This window comes from Rhipicephalus microplus, chromosome 7 (assembly GCF_043290135.1).
Source record: "Rhipicephalus microplus isolate Deutch F79 chromosome 7, USDA_Rmic, whole genome shotgun sequence".
NCBI classification, from domain to species: Eukaryota; Metazoa; Arthropoda; class Arachnida; order Ixodida; family Ixodidae; genus Rhipicephalus; species Rhipicephalus microplus.
In genome coordinates, this window is record NC_134706.1 from 1,274,403 (window position 1) to 1,295,516 (window position 21,114).

Sequence of the window (21,114 nt, forward strand, 5' to 3'; positions counted from 1 at the left end):
GCGGTCACCTTTGTGATTTCGCGCCGGACGGCGGACTTCTCCGCAACCGAAGGCCCTCAGTTTACCGTCTAGCCTCAGTATAGGTTAGCTTCTTTACGGCCTTTTCTCGTAAAGAAGTTAACCCCGCCCTGTCTGCTGCCAGTTTTTTTCAAGTGTTCATGTGTATTTTATGTTTCTTTTGTCTAATATTAAGTGTTATTTGTATTTTATGTTTTTGCCAGATGTTTAGTGTCAGTTTGCTCTGTGTTTACTTTTTTTCGTGTTCGTTTAATCTACCGCGAAGGGAGCTGTGTGTGACCTTGAGTGTCGGTGCTTGCCGGGGGAGAGAGACGAAGGACGCTTTGCGCCTACGCTCGCGCAGCTGTCGGCGGTGTGCGTGCGTGTGTAAGTGCGTGACGCTTCAGTGCGAGCCCGCGAAGAGTGCGTCGACTTCCCCCATCGATGCGGACATTGGAGGTGCTGGGGGGCATTGACCCACTGATGTCAGACCATCTGGCTGTGCTCTGCTCTCGGCTGTCGCCGAAGAAGCCCTGCTGCCTTTTCCCACCATGGCTCCTGCGCGAGGCCAGCTGAAAGCAGCTATATGCTGCCGGCCAATGCCAGGGCGCCTCGCAGCCAATTTTGGTTCGGCCTCCCTGACCACCGGAGAGGCCCGGCTTCCCGCAATGTCCAGCTCCGTCATCGAGCCAGATATGCGGGGCCTCCGAACAACCGAAGCGGCTTTCATCGGACTCGCGGCTGATCAAGAGCAGCAACGAGCCATCAGTGAGCCCTCCCGTACCTCTGACCTCGCACTCGGGCATCGCACCCAGCGGACACTGTCACGCCCTTTTTCCGCCCCTCCGCGCAGTGGACGCTATCCCGCTTCAGCACCACGAACACTAGTGCCACGTTTCTGTGCTCCCTTCCGCAGTTATGTTTATAGCGTCATGTGTTTATTTTGTTAGTTATGTTTTGTTTCTCCTTTGTAATCATTTTTTTTAGCAGCAGTAGCAGGGCTGGACTGAGGTTAGCCTGTCGCTCATAGCAGTGTCATTTTAGCTGCATGGGTGACGTCCGGCTGCCTTTTGCAGACCGGTAAAGGGCAAATTTAGGAGAGGGGGATGTGGGAATTGAGGCTGGCCCGCTGCCTTTGCGCGGGCTTTCCCGCCTTTCTCCAATTCTCATGTCCCGACATGTCTGCCCTCCTTTGCTGTCAGCCGCGCTGGGAAGGGCGGAGTGACGTTTAACTCCCTCACCCGGTAGCGGATGTTGACTGTGGCGCCGCGCGCGGGGACCCCCGAGAGGTTTTTTTGGCGCGCTGCGTCGGGAGCGGTGAGTACAGTCCGGGACTTCAAACGGTGAGCCACGCATTCGTTTCCGTCCGTCGAGTCCCGTCACTCGGGGCTCGTCGGACTTCGCTGACGGTGCCTCGCGCCCGATGCGAACGCTCATCTTTTGTTGCCCCGCTGCGTACTCACGGCCGAAGGGCAGTACGGTGTCCTAGTGCGTGGCCTAGCTACGCCGACCCGTCTCCCTTCGAAGCCAACGCGAGCGCCTTTGCCCTCGCGCGAGCAACCGGGCCCCTTTGTCCCGGTGTCTCCGTGGATTACCTTTACCGCGGAGACGTGCTCGTGGCACCCTGTGTAGTACTTTGTGCCCGTGGCGTGGATAAGCCTATTTGCTTTCCCGCCGCGCCTTTTGCAACGGGCTGTACTGCGTTTGGTGTTGCCACAATAAAGTGTTGCGACGTTGAGCAGTATCGTGTTTCCCGCCACGGCGACGGTTAACGCGTGCCCTGCGGCTCGCTAAGACCGGACCCACGCTGGTGGCCGTACTCCTTCGGGATACGTGTACACCACACACCCTGAGTGTTTACGAGTGGAAGTGTGTGTACTTGTTTTCCTGCTATCCTACCGACCATGTTCCAGACTTTAGCCTCCTGTGTGTATGAATTGATCCCTGACAAAAACTGCCAGCTTTCTCTTCTGGCCTGCCGACGCGTTCTCCTGCCTTGAGACTTTATTCTTTTGAAGGTGTCAAGATTTTCGGCTGTCGGTGAGTTCCGAAGCAGCCTCCAAGCTCTGTTTTGCTGTTTGCGCGCGTTTCGGCATTCAGAGTTCCACCATGGCACACGTTGTTTTCCAGGGTGTCCATTTGTTTGTGGGATGCATTTTATTGCAGCATCAATCAAAAACGCTGTGAAGTAGTTGGCAGCAACATCAATGTTCAAAGTACATATGTCATTCCAACCTAGACGAGCGATGGTATAAAACTGTTCCCAGTCGGCTCTGTTTATGAGCCACTTGGGAACACGTGGTGGACACTCAGTTACTGTAGTTGTGCTCAAAACTACGGGGAAGTGGTCACTCCCGTACAGATTACTGACGACTTTCCACTGGAGTAGAGGCACAAGAGATGCAGATACTATGCTTAGGTCTATGGAGGAGTAGGTGTTATTAGCGAGATTATAATAGGTTGGTTTTTTTAGATTTAGGAGACACGCGCTCGACGAGAGAAGGAACTGTTCAATCAGTCGACCTCGCGCGTCATACCGAGAATCACCCCATAGCCTGCTATGCGCATTAAAGTCTCCAAGGAGAACATAAGGTTCCGGAAGTTGATCAATTAAAGAGTGTAAATCACGTTTTTGCAGCTGATAGCTAGGAGGAATGTAAATAGTGCAGATTGTGATCAGTTTATCAAAAAGAACCGTTCGAACAGCCACTGCCTCAAGGGATGTTTGTAGTTGTAAGTGTGTGCATGCAGTTCCTTGTTTCACTATGATAGCAACACCTCCGGATGATGTCATTGCATCATCAGGGTCCTTTCGAAAAATAACGTATTTACAAAGAAAATTTGTGTGTTTTGAATTAAGGTGTGTTTCTTGTACACACAGCACTTTTGGTGAGTGTTCCTGTAAGAGTTCTTGGATGTCGTCAAGGTTTCTGAGAAGGCCCCTGACGTTCCATTGTATAATTTGAGTGTTCATGGTGAATGTAAAATAATGCTGTGTGTACGAAATGCGAGTGGCTGTATGGCCGGGGAGTTTGAGTTCACTTAACAGGGCCATCACCAGGCTCTGTTATTTGCTTTTTTGTTTTCTTGGCGCGCTCCAAGGAGCCACGCCGCTCTTCCGGCACCAAGGGTGCCGACGTATCCATTGCCTCCTCGGAGGCACTGGATGCCCGCACGTGCGGGCTGTTAGTTCGGATTTCGGGCCTCGCCTGGTGAGGGGAGGCCTTGAGACCCGAAGACTCTGGAGTCTCCGGTCTCTGTTTGGGAGTAGGCAGTGTAGCCTGGGCTACAGCCGCCTTGGCGGCAGGTGCCACAACCACCGGCTCGGTATGCGCGGGCCGAAGGAGTGGCGAGGGCTGGTGCGGCAGTGCCCCCTGACGCGCCGCATCAGCGTATGTAGGTCCATAGAATGAAGCGACTCTTCGCCGTGCTTCCTTAAATGATATGTTTTCCTTCACCTTTAATGTAATTATTTCTTTTTCTTTTTTCCTGTATGTGCAGGAGCGTGAGTATGCGGCATGGTTTCCTTCGCAGTTTACACAGTGTGGCGGTTGTTTGCAGTTCTCAGACACGTGGCCTAGGACTCCACATTGTGCACAAGTTTGGCGACCACGACAGGTTTCAGAGCCATGGCTATACCTCTGGTATTGGAAGCAACAACGAGGGTTTGGTATATACGGCCTGATAGATGTCTTCGTGTACCCTGTTTGAATGAAATCTGGTAGTTTACTGGATGCAAACGTGAGTATCAAGTGTTTTGTTGGTATTTCCTTATTATCTCTTCTGATGATAATTCTTTGTACATTATTGACATTTTGGCTCTTCCACCCTTCCAAAAGTTCAGTTTCGGTAAGGTCAAGTAAGTCTGCATCAGATACCACTCCGCGAGTAATGTTCATAGATCTGTGTGGTGTTACGGTGATCGGTACGTCACCAAACTTTGAGAGGCTGTCTAGCTTTACAAATTGTGCTTTGTCCCGAATTTCAAGAAGAAGGTCTCCGCTAGCCATTTTGGTTACTTTGTATCCAGCCCCGAGAGTTTCAGTAAGACACCTGGCAACTACGAAAGGAGATACGGTCCTGGCTTGCTTTCCGGTTTTTTTCACAGTGAATTACGTGGAAGTGGGGAAAAGTTTCTAGTGGCTGGTTGAAGAAATTTATGTCGTCGGTGCGTACCGGCTTTAGGCCGGTATGATCAGACAGTTGAGGGAATGCTCCATGCATGCCGGTCTTATTTTTGTTCAGCAGCGTTGGCGGCCACCCACCACGGAGCCCAACAAGGGGACGCTGCAAGTTTGCAGGTGCTGAAAGCTTGCAGACGTCAGCCGTACAACACTGCCATAATTCAATGCGTCTAGACCAAGGTAGGCTATTTGCACAGGGTTAACCCTTGCCGCCGAGAAAATTGGAAGTAAGCAGAAGAGAGAAGTAGACAGGAAAGCTAAAAAAGTAAGAAAGACGAAGATGTAGGGAGAGAGAGATAGGAAAAGGCGACTGCTGATTTCCCCTGGGTGGGTCAGCCCAGGGGTGCCGTCTACGTGAAGCCGGGGCCAAAGGGGTGTGTTGCCTCTGCCGGGGGGCCTTAATGGTCCAATCACCCAGCGTCAGCTCAACCCCCAGGATCCCCTTTTCCCCGGACACGGCAAAGCCTCGCACGGCTAGGCGTGGGAAGGAGTAGAAACTCCCCCGTTAGCTCGGGTCCGTGGTGTCGCTACACACCAAACGCCTACTTGTGCAGGCGCCCCTGCGGGGGCAGTCATTAAGTTTCTGAATGAGATTTTTTCAGCCAAGCTGCCACACATCTAAATTATATGGCATTCAATCTGACAATGTCAATAACACAGACATTAGAAATGTACAGTTACTGGGTAATAATAAAATATAAACGTGCATTTCAACGACTCAAACCTGCTTTTAAGAATAGCAAAATGTAACAAGAAGATTGGTATTAGACTAAGTTTTTCTTGTCTTTTACAATGTTTCAACCAACCAGAGCATCTTTGGCCATTGTGCAATGAAAGAAGCCGTTATGGAACCTGCATGGTGCAATAGGGAAATAACATACCTTCTATTAAAAGTTCTGCATGAAAATCTGTAACACAATAAATGCCATTTTAAATGTTTTATGTGCATTGCACTGAGCAAGCATTGGCGTCGAGGGTACACACCTCTCAGTCGAATGAGTTCTGGCAAAGGCATTAGGCGACCAATGGCATTAAGGTGAATGCCGTTTCATTTGACCATGAGACACCACCCAATTCGCATTAAATCTCAAGACATTACGAAGTTGATGCCTTTTTCTGTGCTCGTGAAACATGGGCATTAATATTCTTCACTTGTAAATTCTTGTGCACCAATTTAAAGCGTGCTTTGCAAAAATGCTCACCAGGTGGAGACATCTGCAGCGGTGTTGAGGGCACGCTGCGGCCACCACCTTCCTCAAAGTGGGACAGGTCCATTCGAGTGTCATCAACTCCCACACCTGCAAGCATCACTATGCACGTTACTATTCTTCTCTTAATATACCTTTACAATGAGCAAATTTTATAGGGCAACTACCCTAAAAAATATGTCACAAGAAATTACCGAAGCTTGAACACAAGGCTATCCACAGTTTGTCACCATACAGTTCATCCTACATATAGGTCTATTCGATTCCCCTTCAGTTCTCTGCACCTTCTGCACCTTTTCACAGTGCACTGCACCACGTTTCTCGACTTTCAAAAATACAGCGGCACCCCCTGCACCACCGTCCTCGATTGTACAGGGTGTTAGTAAGGTGTCACCATGGTGCCGTGAGCCCTTGCATCTTCTAGCGCGAGGGTGCAGCATTTTGGTGCAGCCTTGCACATTCCTGCTGCGCGCTAGCACGCAACACCTTGAAACATGCCTGTGGTCGACATAGACGATGTGCCGACAGAAACTTTTCCGATTATGGATGATCTTGGCGTGATACTCCTAGATGGCTACGCCGAACTCTATGCTACTGCATGTAATTGTGCAGACATGATAGCATTCTTGAGAATCTGCTCAGATTCATGATGGTGACATTTCATTGTTACCTGTTGTTTTTCTTTTTTTTAGATGGGAGAACATTGCGGGCTGTATGCGCGTCGGGCCAACTTGCCACCACTGACTCGACAAAGAGGCGTACTATGCCTACATCGGTGCAAGACCATGCGATGCCGACGACGCAAGCGGCCACCGCAGCAGCTGCCATGCTTTATCAGAGCGCTGATCAAAGTCCTGCACGTCGTGGCAACCCTGACAAAGTGCTGTGGAGCAAAAGAAAGACAAGGTTCCTTAATGATAAATATCAAGAGAATTTTAGCAGCATTGGCAAAAAGAAGCTCGAACTCTTAGTCAAAATTCTTCGTAGTATCTAGGTGTGCGGTTATGATCGCTGCGCACTGGTTGAGCAGCGATTTGACACAACATTGCGTTCAGTTCCTCGTTTTCGCAGTCGAATTCAGCTATTTCCATGGCAACGTAGAATTCCTCCATGCTGACAAATCAGGAGCTGCAAATCCATGGGCGCACAATAAACACGACGACTTACATAGTGGAGCAGCAGACAACAGGTGTTCTCTGCTTGCACCTCAACATCTGATTGACACTAAGCAGTGCCGCCGCTGATGCGTTGCTTTTGCACCCTGAAATGGGTGCCGAGACACCTAGCTACACCTTCTGCACCGCATGTCGGCTCCAGCTGCACCTTTTTGTATGTGGCCCCGCGCACTTTTTTTTTAATCGAATATACCTGATATTATTTATTTTATTTCAAAATTATGCAGGCCAACTTGGCCCTAGCAGGAGGGGCAGTACAGATAGTAGGGTATAAGAAGAAAATACAAGGAGGGCTTAATACATAAAATGGTACTATTTGGAGCTAATTTGTGCATATAACAATGGAAGCCCACATATTAAACCCACATATGACAAACAGTGCATATAAAACAGTAGTAGTACAATTATACCTTTCATATATCAAACATTTTGTGTGTTGAGTGCATATAAACAGTTGTAGTACAATTATACCTTTCATATATCAAACATTTTGTGTGTTGAATTGTCTACACACAGTAAAATCTCGATGATACCATTATGGTTGATGGGAATCTCGCGATATGAATTTTAAGGTTGCTTCGGGTGGACTACACTATATAATATACGCCACGACTCGGTTTTATACGAACGGTTTCCCCAGCAAACCCAGATTGTATGAGCGCGTGATTGACCGCTGCACGCAAGAGGCGCAACGTGGCTTGTCTGTGGGAGGAAGACCCGTCCACACTTGGCCTCGAAGGGAGTGAATGCGGCAAAACTCATCGAAATTTCCCTCGCTTTGCGCCGGAAAAGTGTCCGGAAAACCATGCCGCAAGGCCGATGCAAAAAAATCAGTCAGAGACCAATATTGCCACCACAATCAGCTACGACTAGGCTACACTGACTGCACTAGCTCTCAAACTACGTGATGTAAGCAACCAGCCAAACATTCAAGATGACGGCCAAGGCATAGGCGGGTGCGGTGGCTCGCGTCTGCACGATTGCAAACAACCCACGCAGCACCACGAAGCTCACAGCTTTTAAAAAGATGCGTTCATTGAGAGCCTGGTTTGGATTTCAATCGTTGCGAACACCGGCAGTAGAAGAAGGTGCAGCCGCAGCAAGTCGGCATGCCCTAATGTGCCTCTTTTTTACACTGCTGACTAAATCCGTCGCCGCCGCTGCGTCTGGTTGTGACGTTTCAAAACAACATTTGTAAAGGTGTAAACTGCTTCTTTTCAGTATTTTGCATGCATAACTAGAACTAGATAGGGATTTAAATACTGAGGAATAAATTCTCAAGAGGCGAAGACAGCAGCGGTGGCATGTATAAACCTTTTTTACGGAAAGGAGGATCCCCTTCTTTCTGGGCTGTTGCACGAGAGTACAAAAGCAGACGTCACAGCTTTGGCCCTGCAGTTTTGGGGGTCACGAATGTTAACAGCAGCCCAGAGGGGCTTATACAGTGGGCGCCCAGGTAGCCTTCAGTGAAAAGGTCTATACGAGGGGCCGAAAATTGTAAACATTTTTGATGAGCGCGGACGTGTTTTTGTCGCCGCTCTGGCGTATTTGCCTGAATTGTCAAGTGTGAATTCTCTAGGACTGATTTTTTTTCGTATTGAATTTGTGGCGCGTTTTTTCGTTGGCAAAGCGAGTGAACTTTAAATAAGTCTTGCTGGTTTCACTCCCTTTTATGCCAAGTGCGAAAGCGCCTTATAGCGCTAGCAGCATGAGTGACGAAACTGCGGCACTTTATTGAGAGGTGGTGAAAGCAAGAAAGTTCAAAAGAACATCATGGACTTTTTTCAGCAAGAAGTAGTTTACCCCAATAAAGTTCTTGTTCATCTTCATGATCAGCTTCAACTTGTTTTTGATTAAAACGCGTTCGGGATGATACAAATATTCTGCGTGATCCCTTGGAATTCGTATCATCGAGATTCTACTATGAGCCTAACCTATCTTAGCCTATCTTGGCAGAGGTGCTCCGAGCCAACTCCCTGTAGAGTTACTCTGTATCTTACCTTTAGGGAGCAGAGTTGCGCATGTTTTTCACGCCGCTAGCAAAAATGCACTGCAGAGAAGATGATGCACACGCTGCGCCTAGAAAAAGCAGCTGCACCGCCGAAAGCGGTCACCGTCAACCTGAAATCTACTGAGTGACCGTAAGGTCTTTAGCCCATTAGCTACGAACTGGTGCTTTTATTTGCTTTACATTCATGTCTTTAAGCTTTGACAGCAAGGTATTTACATAAATTTGGCACTATTTTCGAACATCATACTGAAATAGTCGATGCTGTAGGCTTTGCGAGGCGCTCCTTGAATATCAGAGGACATATATTGTGTTTGTCAATTATTGCTTATCCTCCATAGCTAGCGCCACAAGTTATTTTGCATTACACTTCGCCTTTGCGCGCTGCATCGCCAGACAAACTAAAAAATGTTTTTTAACTCCCGTGGAACAGTTTCAAAAGCAGGTGTTTCTTCTTTCTTTGCCAGTCGTTGACATGCCAGGAACCTCAACTAGCGATCTGTGACACACTTCATCAATCAGCAACAGGCTTACCCAAAAGTGAGCGCAGCTTCCCCGAGTTGCTATGGCTGCTAGCCAGGCAAGCTGGCCGACCTATGCACAACTCTGCCCCCATAGGAAGCATATACAGTTACTCTAACTCGCTGTCGGCAATGTTGAAGGTTAGTGAGCGCAGAGATTGTTTGGCTTCAAGCTTGTCCTGGCCCTTTCTGAAGTCATTGATGATTTCATTGATATGTGGGCGTGTCCTCACCATATGATTATGAGAGATGCTATAGTAGAGGACTCCGGAAATTTCAACCACCTGGGTTTTTAACGTGAACCCAAATCTGAGCACACGAGCTTAAAGCATTTTCGCCTCCATCGAAAATGCAGCCGCTACAGCCGGGATTCAGTCCCGGGACTTGCAGGTCAGCAGTTGAATACCTTAGACTACCGTGGCAGGGCTTTTCTGAAGTCACTCCATGGTACCAATGCAATAAAAAAATGACGGCAAGCATATAGGATAACTCTGGTGATGTCCATTTATCAGAAGGGGACGTGCAAGCTGCTGATATGCCTATTTATGTTGCTCAAGAGAGCATCACGGTGTTTACAAATTTTTTTTTTTTCTGCAGCGTCGAGAAATGAGTAAAAGACTGAATATTGCACTTCACAAACATGTGAAATTGCGTTTCACTTGGAAGGCTTGGACGCATGATCACAGATTTGCAGGCAAAAATTATCTGTGGATAACTTATTTTTTGGTAGAAAAAAAGGTTTATAAAAGACTTATTTTCAATGCACATGCCGGTCATCATTGCACCTGAAAATAATTAAATTTCTACGTTTTTTGTTGAGGGTATTATAGTTCATGCTTTATTGTCAAAATTAATACTTTGAAAAGATGAAAGTCAATGCATTATGAAGACTGTCACTGTTTTTCAAATTAGCTCCAAGTCATAATTAAACTACAGTATAGACCGCTTATAATGTAAGTCGCGGGAGTCACGAATATTTGCACTATAGGCGGTACCGCACTATAACCAAAACAACCCTTTTCAAGGGCCGCACTTGTGCAAAACATCTTGAGCATGCAGCTTCACATGTCCAAGAATCGAAACATGCAATGCGTGCTTGCTAACATTTAAATTATTGAATGTTAAAAGAATTTAACATCTAAACACATGCGTTGCCGATGAAATGAACGCGAAAGGGGGAGGGGGGGGGTGTATAACAAATGAAAGCACCATCGCGAAAATTCGCCGACTACCAGAGCACCTTGATTGATATGCACATTACACAGAAATTAAGTTGAATCACGTCCAGAATTTGACGTGTTGAAAGACGCCAACCATTCGATTTCACGGGCGCGCACCCTATTTAATACATCGCAATCGAACCGCAAACCACTATTTGAGTGCTACATGTGCCGCCCTCGTTTTCATTTAACCATATGTATTCCTTCTCGTCAAGTGCGGCCACCGCAAAGAGTTTCATAGATTCGGTACCAAACCACAACTTAGATTCACGCGACCACTACCGATCAATGCCTAGCTTGCCATTTGGTATGCTGTCGCGGAAAGCTTGTTAAAAACATGACGATTCGGCGTCGAAAAGATTGCACTAGCAGTGAACCAAGAACCCCTCGTATGATGCTAAGTTCGTGTTCGCGGCCGGAAGATCAGCAACGACGGTCGACAGCTCGCCACGCTTTTACGTACGACAGCGCACTAGCAGCAAAAGTGAAAGCTCGCGTAAAAAAAAAACGTAAAAGGTTTTCAATTTACAGACGAAAGAGCAAACGCAATATTTGTTGCAAGCGCGATAATGATGACGACTTTCCCAACAGGGAACTGTTAGGCGCATATGCAGTTGACAAGGACGGGATCGCACAGGCCACGTTAAGCAGCCCGCTGCCAAAGCCACGCTAGCAACGCAGTATGCTGTAGCAGCGTCGGCGCCGGTACAAAAGCTTATCTGTCACGAAGGCAACCGTCCTCCTCCTTTACTCGGCGAGCCCGCGCAGTGTCCCGCGATCTCTTTTCTTTTCTTTTTTTTCATTTCCCGTTTCTTCCCTCCACTCTTCGTTCGTTCACTCTGTGTCCCCTCCTCCTCCATAAGACCTCGTCGTTCGCTCCTTAGCGGCGCACCCAGCGCTACTCGCTACCGCGTTTCTCACAAACAATTTCTGGCAACTACATTATAACCAGTCTTTCATCTTGGGGAGCTGCACAATAAGCGGTATGCGTATAAATGGGATTCTATGGGAGGGTAAACGGGAGTAGAAAAAAACCGCATTGTAAGCAGTTACGTTATATAAGTGGTCTGCACTGTAGCAGGAATAATGATATTAATAAATTAATGAAAATAGAAAAACACAGGCTAAAGATAATATGCAATAGTAGGTGCTGAAAAAGTTTTAAGACAGCACTGTCACGGCCACTGGATAAAAAACAAGGTGCAGCCTGCTGCGTTGCGTCGTTGTCAATGAGCGAGGGCCTCTGGGCAGAGTTGACAGTTCCAGCCACTTTCTTGGGGAGGGCTCCGACGCTTCACCCGTCTAAGCGAATGGCACTTCGTGTTTCAAGATGGTCGCATGAGGCTTTATGAGTGTCCGTGTGCTTTTTCGTGTGATTTCTCGTGCTTATTTTGTGTGCGATCGTGTGTGCGGGGCAGTTTGCCTCATGTTCATTGTGATCGAGTACGATTCTTTGGTGCATGCATGTGTGGCAGACAGTTCTTTAGTGGTGTGACCCCGTGAAGCTGTTGTGTGCCACTAAGCAGCTTGAATGCCAAAAAAGGCGCTATATTTAAGCACAACATATACCCCTGTAATCTACAGTTTCAAGAAGCGTATCGGGATGTGTATTATTCGTAAGAGGTGTGGTGAATATTTATGTCCGCTAAGTAATCTTGCGCAGTTTGTGAAGCATGAGATTGCATTTGTAGCGTGGTAAGGTTGTTCCTGTTATTTTCTTTAAACTGATCTTTAAAGTGATTTTTTGAGTAGTAATCGGTAGCTGCCGAGTGTGTAAGTTTCTGTGATGCCTTCGCTGGGAATATATATTTTGTTTGTGTCGTGAACTTCTGCTTTATAACTCGGTTTTTGGACCACTATTCGCGTCGTAAATGCACTAAAACAACTAACATTTATATTGTGCGTGCTTTCGCGGTGCTTTTCGGCGGGCTGATAAGTCAGCCCTTGTAATCTGCCCAGCGATTGCCTCGCCATGAATGGAATCAATGACTCTTTTCATTTCAGGTGAGTGAAACAGGCAGCATTCATAGAGAGTATTGAGGCCTATACTCCACAAATATTGGCCCTCCTAGGGCAAACAGTTCATATATGTGAGGTATTGCTCATAACTATTCAGAATCAAACCTGTGAGCTCCAAAACACCTTATTTACAGCCTACTGGGCCACGTAGAAATGCATGCAAAATCTTTTCTCATGGAAAAAGCGGTGGTGCTAGAGTAAACAGGAGGTGAACAAGGCCCGTCCCGCTGCTTTCACGGCACACAGCTAGCAGGCAGCACCTTGTTTTTTATCGCGCAGCTGTGGCACTGTAGTAAAAAAAAAAAAAAAAAACAAAAAAAATGGACACACTGGTAAATGCATGAGAATAATCTTGAAATGAAACATTGCATGCTGGAGACAAAGAAAAATAAACCACTGATACACCAGCTTTAGTTGCTTCAGGAAGCATAGACGAGGTTATAACAAAGCTTGTTCTTTTTTCGTTTTCTTTAATTCCATAAAATGCAGGTGTGCAACAGCCAAAATAGAGCTTGGAGCAATTTTCGGAGTGGAAAAATGCTACTTTTAGAGCACTAAAATCCAAATTTGGAGCAGGTTATGGGAAAGAATTTTTATTATGAAAGACCGAATTTGGAGGAGTACAAAAAGAAGGCTTACATTTAAATAAATATATGTACAAAACATTCGCAACCCACCTAAATCGTGCATAGTGAACATGAGCATTGCTATTTCAATAAAAGTGGTACTCTGAATTACCTTACTGAGCACACAATGAAGTCGTCATTAGCATTTGCCGTGCCTGAGAAATGGGTAATCCTTTGACAGACTCTGTGAATTAGTATGTGGCTCTGCCAAGCTGGCGACCTTGAAATTCAGGAGATTTGTAAAACCGAGGAGTATAGATGGCAAAAGAAAAACTGGCGCACAAGGTTAGGCATTCACGCATGCATAATTTAACAAAATTTGCTGCGTTCCGTGACTAGCGCTAACAGCCCCTTTCAAATCACAAGGCACTTTTCCGTGAGACACTAGTGTATTGTGGCGGAGGTGGCTTAAGCAGTATTCTGCGTGGGTTAGAACAAGGCCAAGAAATTTAAAAAACGCTACAGCCCCTTTCTCCCCTTCCTTGATGGTGGGGTCAGGTTCAGGGCCAAACTTCTCGGCTTGCTTGCAAGGCGCGTTCGACCAGATAAAATAACGGCGAGCAACCACTGGTCTGGTGACGGATATCTATCACCGGGACAACGCAACCTCAACAAAACGTCGACCTTGTTCACAAGCGAAAAACGCAACATATGTTCCTAACACGCCATACTCGCGTTCGCTGACTGGGAAAATTATATTTCCCACCAATCATCAATGACTGCGGCCACGCTTTTTTTTCGGCTTGATGTTTCGTTGACCCGCGAATAGGTATCCGCTATGGTCCGCGGACTGATGGGCGCGCGGCACTGTTAATTCATCTTATGGTTTATCTGGTGGATTTCGATTCCCTTACCAAACAAGTATATAACTTACACTGTGTCCACTGTTACACTGTGACTCGGTTAGGGTCTGTTACTTGGTTTGATAGATGATGCAAAGTGCAGGTGGGCAATGTGGTCTTCATTTTTCGCTAAAATTAACGCATGTCAGATAATTTTCAGGCTGGTTGAGCATTTTGGTGCAGCGAGGCGCTATTCTACGAAATTTCATGGTTTTGGCACAGATCAGCGCAATGATGGGGAATCATATCGAATTGGCGCAGCTGTTGCACCCCTAGAAATAGAATGAATATTTATTTAAAACTATAGCTTCTACCGATGATACACTAAAGAAAATAGTAGAAAAGTTTACCCACTACTCGCTCAATTCCCTGTATTAACTGTGCGCCACACAGAGGAAAAAAACAATTTAAGCAACCACACGAGTGAGTAGCTCGCCATAAAGATGAGATTACATGTCTAGTTGTAGAAACTAAACAAAGGACTGACTCGCTATATATGAATTAGCATCCCATCTATACCATTGTCAAAAAGAGTTATGATTTACTGCGTAGGACACTGCCAATCTGTTATGGCTTCTTCAGGCCACGACTGCATTCAATGTTCAACTTGTGGCATAAGGTGGCGACAACACTAATTTCTGTGGTTTCACGTCCTAAACTGGCAATAAGATTGTGATGGACATCACAGTGGACACTCCAGAAATTTTAACCACCTGGCGTTCTTTAGCTAAATGATAATTCTAAGCAAACGAGCCTCAAGCATTTTCGTATTCATCGAATATAAGGTGTTCAAGCCCTAAAGTAAGAACTCTGGTAGCACTGCGTGTGCTTCTTCACTTCCAGGTGCACAAGTGCTGAGATAGCCAGGCTGTCCTTGCACAAGCCCCTACTACTCTCACTGCTTCCTACAAGCGGAAGAAGTAATTAGCATGAGAACAGCTCCTTTACGATACAAAATGTAGGCGGCGAAATGCGCATTGAACAGATAGCTCGCGAGGCCCTCACGCGGAGCGCGCTGTCAACATTGTATCAAAACAGCTCCATTGTACTCGCGGCGGCTGCTCAGTCCGAAGAAGGAACCAAGAGCACTCCTCTCGATGAGCCGTGCCAAGCCTAGCCTAGCCTAACCTAACTTTTGATGCATCCTGGTTCAACTTTACCACATGTGTTAGAAAGCAAGACAAGTGCAAAAAGAACAATAAGTGAATAAAAAAAAAACTCAAAAGACCAAAACATAAAAAGAACTTAAGTCTTTGAACACAAGAAACAGTGCTAATGTGACACACCTTCCTGAGATGCAAGTTGTGACAGACCGGATGGCTCGGGTGCCGAAGAACCTTCAGATGCAGTGCCAAACACGAAGCCTCCATGGGGCACATGAGGAGAGCTGCACGAAAATAACAATGGGATGCTGCTTAGAGACCTCTTTATTTCTTTTTTGCTTGTGAGAAACAAAGCTTTTGTATAAATATGCAATAAAAGTTACTTGACCGCCGTTATCACACAACAGACATGGCTCATGATGTGATGAAACACATCAGCGTGACTCTTCTATCAGTGGCCTCAAGCTCGCCTCAAGCTCACCTCAGCTAGTAGGCCACAGTCGGAAAATTCAGTCTCTCGCAAGGACTGTGACAGTGAAGAACACTGAATAAAATGCCATGTAATGTTGCTATTAGAAAGATGGCCTTTTCCATATCTCCTACATGGGCCATTTCTTAAGGGGATCTCAGTGAGGATTGAGGAAACATATAGATTCTGATCAACAAAATGACAAATTCAGATGACGATTCTGAAATACCGAGCTTTTACTCCACCATTGCATTTTTGACACATGGCGACCGTATGGGGTGCTTCACAAAAAAGGTTGATTCCTCTGTCATAGGAATCAGTGTAAAATGAAAGTGAAGCTTGGTTAAATGTTTACTATACAATGTTACAAAAGAACTGCAATGCCTCTTGATATTTAACAACTACAGCACCACTTAACGTGAACGCACCCACGCTGACGCTTCGTGCTAGATCTTCATACATATGACTAACGGCCATGATTCATGATTTAACAAACTCTTGTGGTCATGGATGATTATGGCAGCTGTAGTAGTTAATCGTAAAAACGGAATACTGTATTGTCACTGGGTTGTGACGTGGCCGAAGACAGGAGACTTTACGTTGGGATTTAACTGTTTATTTGGGCGAACCTGTGCCCGGTAAACAGAAAGTGTGATTACAGTAGCAGTCTTGCACAGATAGCAGTGAACGGAACGTCGGCCGTCGATCAACTACTGACAAGCGGCAGTCAATACCTATAGATTTTATAGACTAGGGGAATATGGAAAGTCGGACTACAGTAGCAGTCTTGGGCTGATAGCGGCGAACGGAGCATCGGCCATCGATCAACAACTGACAAGCGGCGAAGCGCGTCGGCATTTATACTCTTGCCGTCGAATGTTCTAGCGTTAGCGGTGGCAGTGGCGTAGGTTCCAGAATAATCTGTACAATTCGCAGAGTACGCGTGATCTTATCAAAATGATGTACTAAAGTCAGGAAGCTTCTAGAAAACTGCAGGCGCGGTTTGCGCTGAGAATTGTGTAGTGTTTTGAGACGATAACAAAACTCGGGAAATGGAACGTGGCATTGCCCTCCTCTGAAAAAGTCATCGCCCCCGATGCTTTAACTAAATATGAAGGTACAACAATAATACAAGAAAGTACAATGAATAAATTACGATACAATAATAATACAAAAAACACTGTTTCAATTTGTCAACTTGCATGAAACGGCTTAGGCGCGCGACATGGACGACTTCAGGTCGCGATCGGCATCGTTGAGAGTTCGTGATGCCGTCGGGGACAACCTCGTAATCAAATGGGCCGAGACGTCGAACTACCCTGTACGGCCCAAAGTACCGTCACAGAAGCTTTTCACTTAGTCCATGTCGGCGTATCGGCGTCCACACCCAAACACGTTCACCGAGCTGGTATTCCACGAAGCGTCGTCGAAGATTGTAACGGCGGCTGTCGGTCGTCTGTTGATTTAATACGGAGACTCGCGAGTTGTCGGGCTTCTTCTGCACGTTAAAGGTACTCACTCACATCTAGGTTTTCTTCGTCGGTGATGTTGTGTAACATGGCATTGAGCGTCGTTGCCGGGCTCCTTCCGTAGACCAATTTGTATGGAGATATCTGTGTCGTCTCCTGCACCGCCATGTTGTATGCGAAGGTCATGTACGGAAGAATAGCGTCCCACGTCTTGTGTTCGACATCAACGTACATTGCCAGCATGTCGGCGATCGTCTTGTTAAGCCGCTCGGTGGGGCCGTTGGTCTGTGGGTGGTACGCCGTCGTCCGGCGGTGGTTTGTCTGGCTGTATGCCAAGATCGCTTGAGTCAAGTCGGCAGTAAATGCCGTTCCTCTGTCGGTGATAAGGACCTCCGGGGCGCCGTGACGTGGCCGAAGACAGGAGACTTTATGTTGGGATTTAACTGTTTACTTGGGCGAACCTGTGCCCGGTAAACGGAAAGTGCGATTACAGTAGCAGTCTTGCACAGATAGCAGTGAACAGAGCGTTGGCCGTCGATCAACTACTGACAAGCGGCGAAGCGCGTCGACATTTATACTCTTGTCATCGAATGTTCTAGAGTTATCGCTGGCGGTGGCGTAGGTTCCAGAATAGTCTGTACAGTTCGCAGAGTAGGCGTGATCTTATCGAAATGATCTGCTACAGTCCGGAAGCTTCTCGAAAACTGCAGGCGCAGTTTGCGCTGAGAATTGTATAGTGTTTTGGAGCGTGGCAGTATTTACTAAATTTAAAATGGAACGTGGCAGCATTTACTTGCGTAAGCAACGCACTCGCATAATAAATGCACCCCTAACCTCAGTCGTCACAATCCTTATTTTCCTTTTCCTTGCGAACGCACCCCCCACATTCGTCTGATGCAGTCCCGCTAACCGACATCTGGCGCCTCCTTGCCCATTGGACCTTTTCTGTTTTTTATTACTATGCCAACCCCTCTCGGCCCCCTTGACTCGCTCCCCCCCCCCTCGCTCGCTGCCACACGCTGTATAGTATATTTCTATCTGGGCGCGGCACATACTCATTCTTTTTTAAATATCTATGCACCACAGCGGTGTTCATGTACGGTGCGAGAGTAGTAACAATGCAGCTGACAAGCACACAGCGAGTGAAAGTCGCGAAATTTCCCGGGTCAATCTACGGTTGCTTCCTGCAAATACAAAACATTAAGGCCCAACCATGTGCACGCAATTTTCAAGCAACAGTGAGAGGATTTGCTGTCGCTAAGGGTCTCAAAGGGTCATTCGTCGCCGTCGACTCGCAAGTTTCTGAAAAACCAGAAAAAAAATCACTTGTCGCCCAGTTAAAATAATGATTATTTCCACAACATGGTCCCTGTTCTTGCTTCAGTTGCAAGTGAGGCGACTGCCGTATTTTGTCGTTAATCTTGTTATCGACGGTTTGATTTGAAGCTTCGGTGGTAGCTTGCTGCAATGTTGGTTGCTTGCTACAATGTCAACAGCGTCGTCGCTGTCGTCGTGCGAGGTAGCCACGAAGCTGGCAAAATGCATCGTGGCGTTATAGCGCACACTTCTGGGCGTCCTTCGAGATCACAGCAGATACTACTGTTGTGGTTAAATAATTGCGAAAAAAGATAGCTGTGAAATACTTTGATGGCATGCAAGGGTGGCGTGGAAACAACTTCCAGAAGATAGTGCCTTCAACCACCGAAAATGAGTGAAGTGCAACAAACAAGCTGAGCGACCTAACTTTTCTTTTGCATTACTGCATTTTTTTGCTCAGAGCAAAGAAGTTTTCATGCAACTTTACCCGCGTAATGCACCCCTAACTTTTCTCTAATTATTTGAGAAAAGAGGTGTGATTATTACGCGAGTAAATATGGTAATAGAAAGCGGTGGGACAGCCAGGAGTGCAGTCACTGAATGGATGCTGAACTTGGGCTAAACTCGCCTACTTGTGGTACATGAGAGTATTGAATGCTGTTGCCCCGACTAGTGAGAAACACAATGCATGTCATGTCTATGCTGTTGGCGTCCGTGACTTTTGCAAGGCAAGCAAAAGGGGAGAATGACGAGTGACAGTTAAGTGACGCACAGCTATTATTGGTATGGATGAATGCTATGAGTGAGGCCGACGCTATACGACTTTAGGGGTTATGTTGCCACGTGAAGTTGTGTTAATGCATCAACGAAATTGCACTTTTCCTATTGGAAATGTGCCGAATGGGATGGACGGGTAGAAATGACGTGCTGAAGTAATCATGAAGGTCACGGCGATGACACATTACTTCATTTTACAAAAAGCACTGTGAAAGGACAGCATTAGATATAAAAAGTGTGTTTGTAAAGCTTACAGAGCATGTGGTGCAGTGGGTAGAATACCGAGCTTCTGCTGTGGCGGATCGAAACGTCATAGGTTCAACTGCCATTAATGGAACATTTTTCTTTGCTTTTTGATCGGACATATTTTTTCGATGTCATTTCTGTGACAAAAATACAGTAATCCCTGACTACAACAAAGTCACTTTATTTGAATTATCTATTTTAATGAAATGTCAAGCAGTCCCGACCGCAATGCGTTTCCTTTAGACCGAATTACTCGAAGCATGTCAATAGCTCGCTCCGCTTAAAGTGAAGTAACCAGTTGCAGATCTAGTATTTACAGTAGCGCTAAGAGTGGTGGGTGAGCGGCCTTTCGCACCGCCGAAGTGCTCACATGCTTTTTTTCATCAATGTGCCATACTGAGCGGCCTTTTCTGTGCTAGCATTGCCAGGCTAAAGTGCGCCATTGTAGACTGTTGCAGATGACGGGAGAGTCATTGCAGTGCCGATTTTACCCGCCTCTTCCGCCCCTACTCCGGTACTATTAGGTACGGAGGTGCTCGAAACATGCCGGCTGCTCCCCATTGCTACGCCGGTGGTGTCACGTGACCATTATGGAGCCTCGGCATTCCCAATAGGTTTGTTCCACCATGGTTGGAAGACGCATGTGAGCGTATGTTGAGCGAAGTCTGTTTGAACCCGTGACATGTGTGCACATTGTGAATGCTTTTAGTTGCCGTCAAATGAACATGGCACCAAGCAGAAAGTTGAAGTGATACGTGGGGTGGAAAAGGAAGCGAGCAGAAGTCTTGAAATCGCAAGACAATTCGGAATACCGCCATCCACATTATCAACTGTTCTGAAGAATAAGGATGCCGTACTGGACAGCTTCGAAAAGAGTTTCTCAACCAAACGACAGCGCAACCATTTCAACTTCAACTTTCAACTTTATTTCAGACAAAGTCAAATAATGTGTAAATTTGTCCTGTCTAGGAAGTTTGACAAAAAGGCACGAGTGCCTGACTGAGTGCCACATTCCTCTCTAGACACACATAACTCAAACAACAGTGACAGTTAGATAATCAAAAATACATACAAAAGATTAAGTATACTGTACATCATTAGGCAAAACATATGTAGGATTCTATAGATAGATACATTGTTCTATGTACACATAAAACAAAGATTTTTTAAGCATATGTACAGTATAAACTGCAGCAAGGTAAAAAACAGAATTATTCTTGTATTGAAATGAGGTATAAAGTTAACTTTTTTGAAGCATTTGATGTGCATCGTTTTCTGTACCAAGTCTATTACGGTAGGATGATTTGCTATAGCGTAAATCTGCTATAGCGTAAGATTGTTTTTCCATGCCAAAGTTTGTTTGTATGAAACCTTTATCATATATAGTTTTTCTAGTTTCGTAGGTGTGTCCCTTCCCTAGGAATTGTCAATAAAAGCTGTCCTGACATTACTTTATTTTCTGGAATATTGCAATGCCTAGCTTCTTTTCCAGTATGTGTTGCATCGTTAATATGGTATTTGCATTAAAAAGAGGAGCGGAGTGAGTTTTATATGGCACATTTTCAATAACTCGCAAAATACCTTTTTGTAGAATATGCAGCTTTCTAAGATTACTTTTTGTTGTTGTTCCCGACACAAGTAGGCAGTATTGTAAATGGGAATCAATTAGTGCATAATATAGCTGAATTTTTAACCACCGGGGAAAAAGTTGCCATAATTCTGTGTATCGCTTCTTGAATGGCTGGAAAACGCTGGTAGTGCAAACCTTCCTGTAAATGGGCCTGCATTGACCACAAAAGCCAAAGCCCTAGCCGCCCAAATGAGCAAGCAAGATATTAAGTGCAGCAAAGGCTGGTTGAAGCCTTTCAAGAGACTGCACGACGTGTAGTGCATAATCAATTGTTGATGAAAGCGCGAATATAGACTACACCAT

At 46.1% G+C, this 21,114-nt stretch overlaps 1 protein-coding gene across 7 annotated transcripts in view; it reads right to left on the reverse strand.

The window, feature by feature from the left end:
- Mgtor (nuclear basket protein megator) overlaps positions 1-21,114 on the reverse strand; it is a 905,575-nt gene that overhangs the window by 532,015 nt on the left and 352,446 nt on the right. For all 7 annotated transcript variants that reach the window (XR_012884775.1, XM_075868440.1, XM_075868441.1 and 4 more), the window contains exons 44-45: positions 15,087-15,187; positions 5,384-5,479 (exon numbers count right to left, since the gene is read on the reverse strand). Coding sequence is in view for 6 of the 7 variants with exons in the window: in XM_075868440.1 (XP_075724555.1) it covers positions 5,384-5,479; positions 15,087-15,187 (197 nt within the window). In the remaining variant the exon portion in view is untranslated. The remainder of the gene's footprint in view (positions 1-5,383; positions 5,480-15,086; positions 15,188-21,114) is intronic.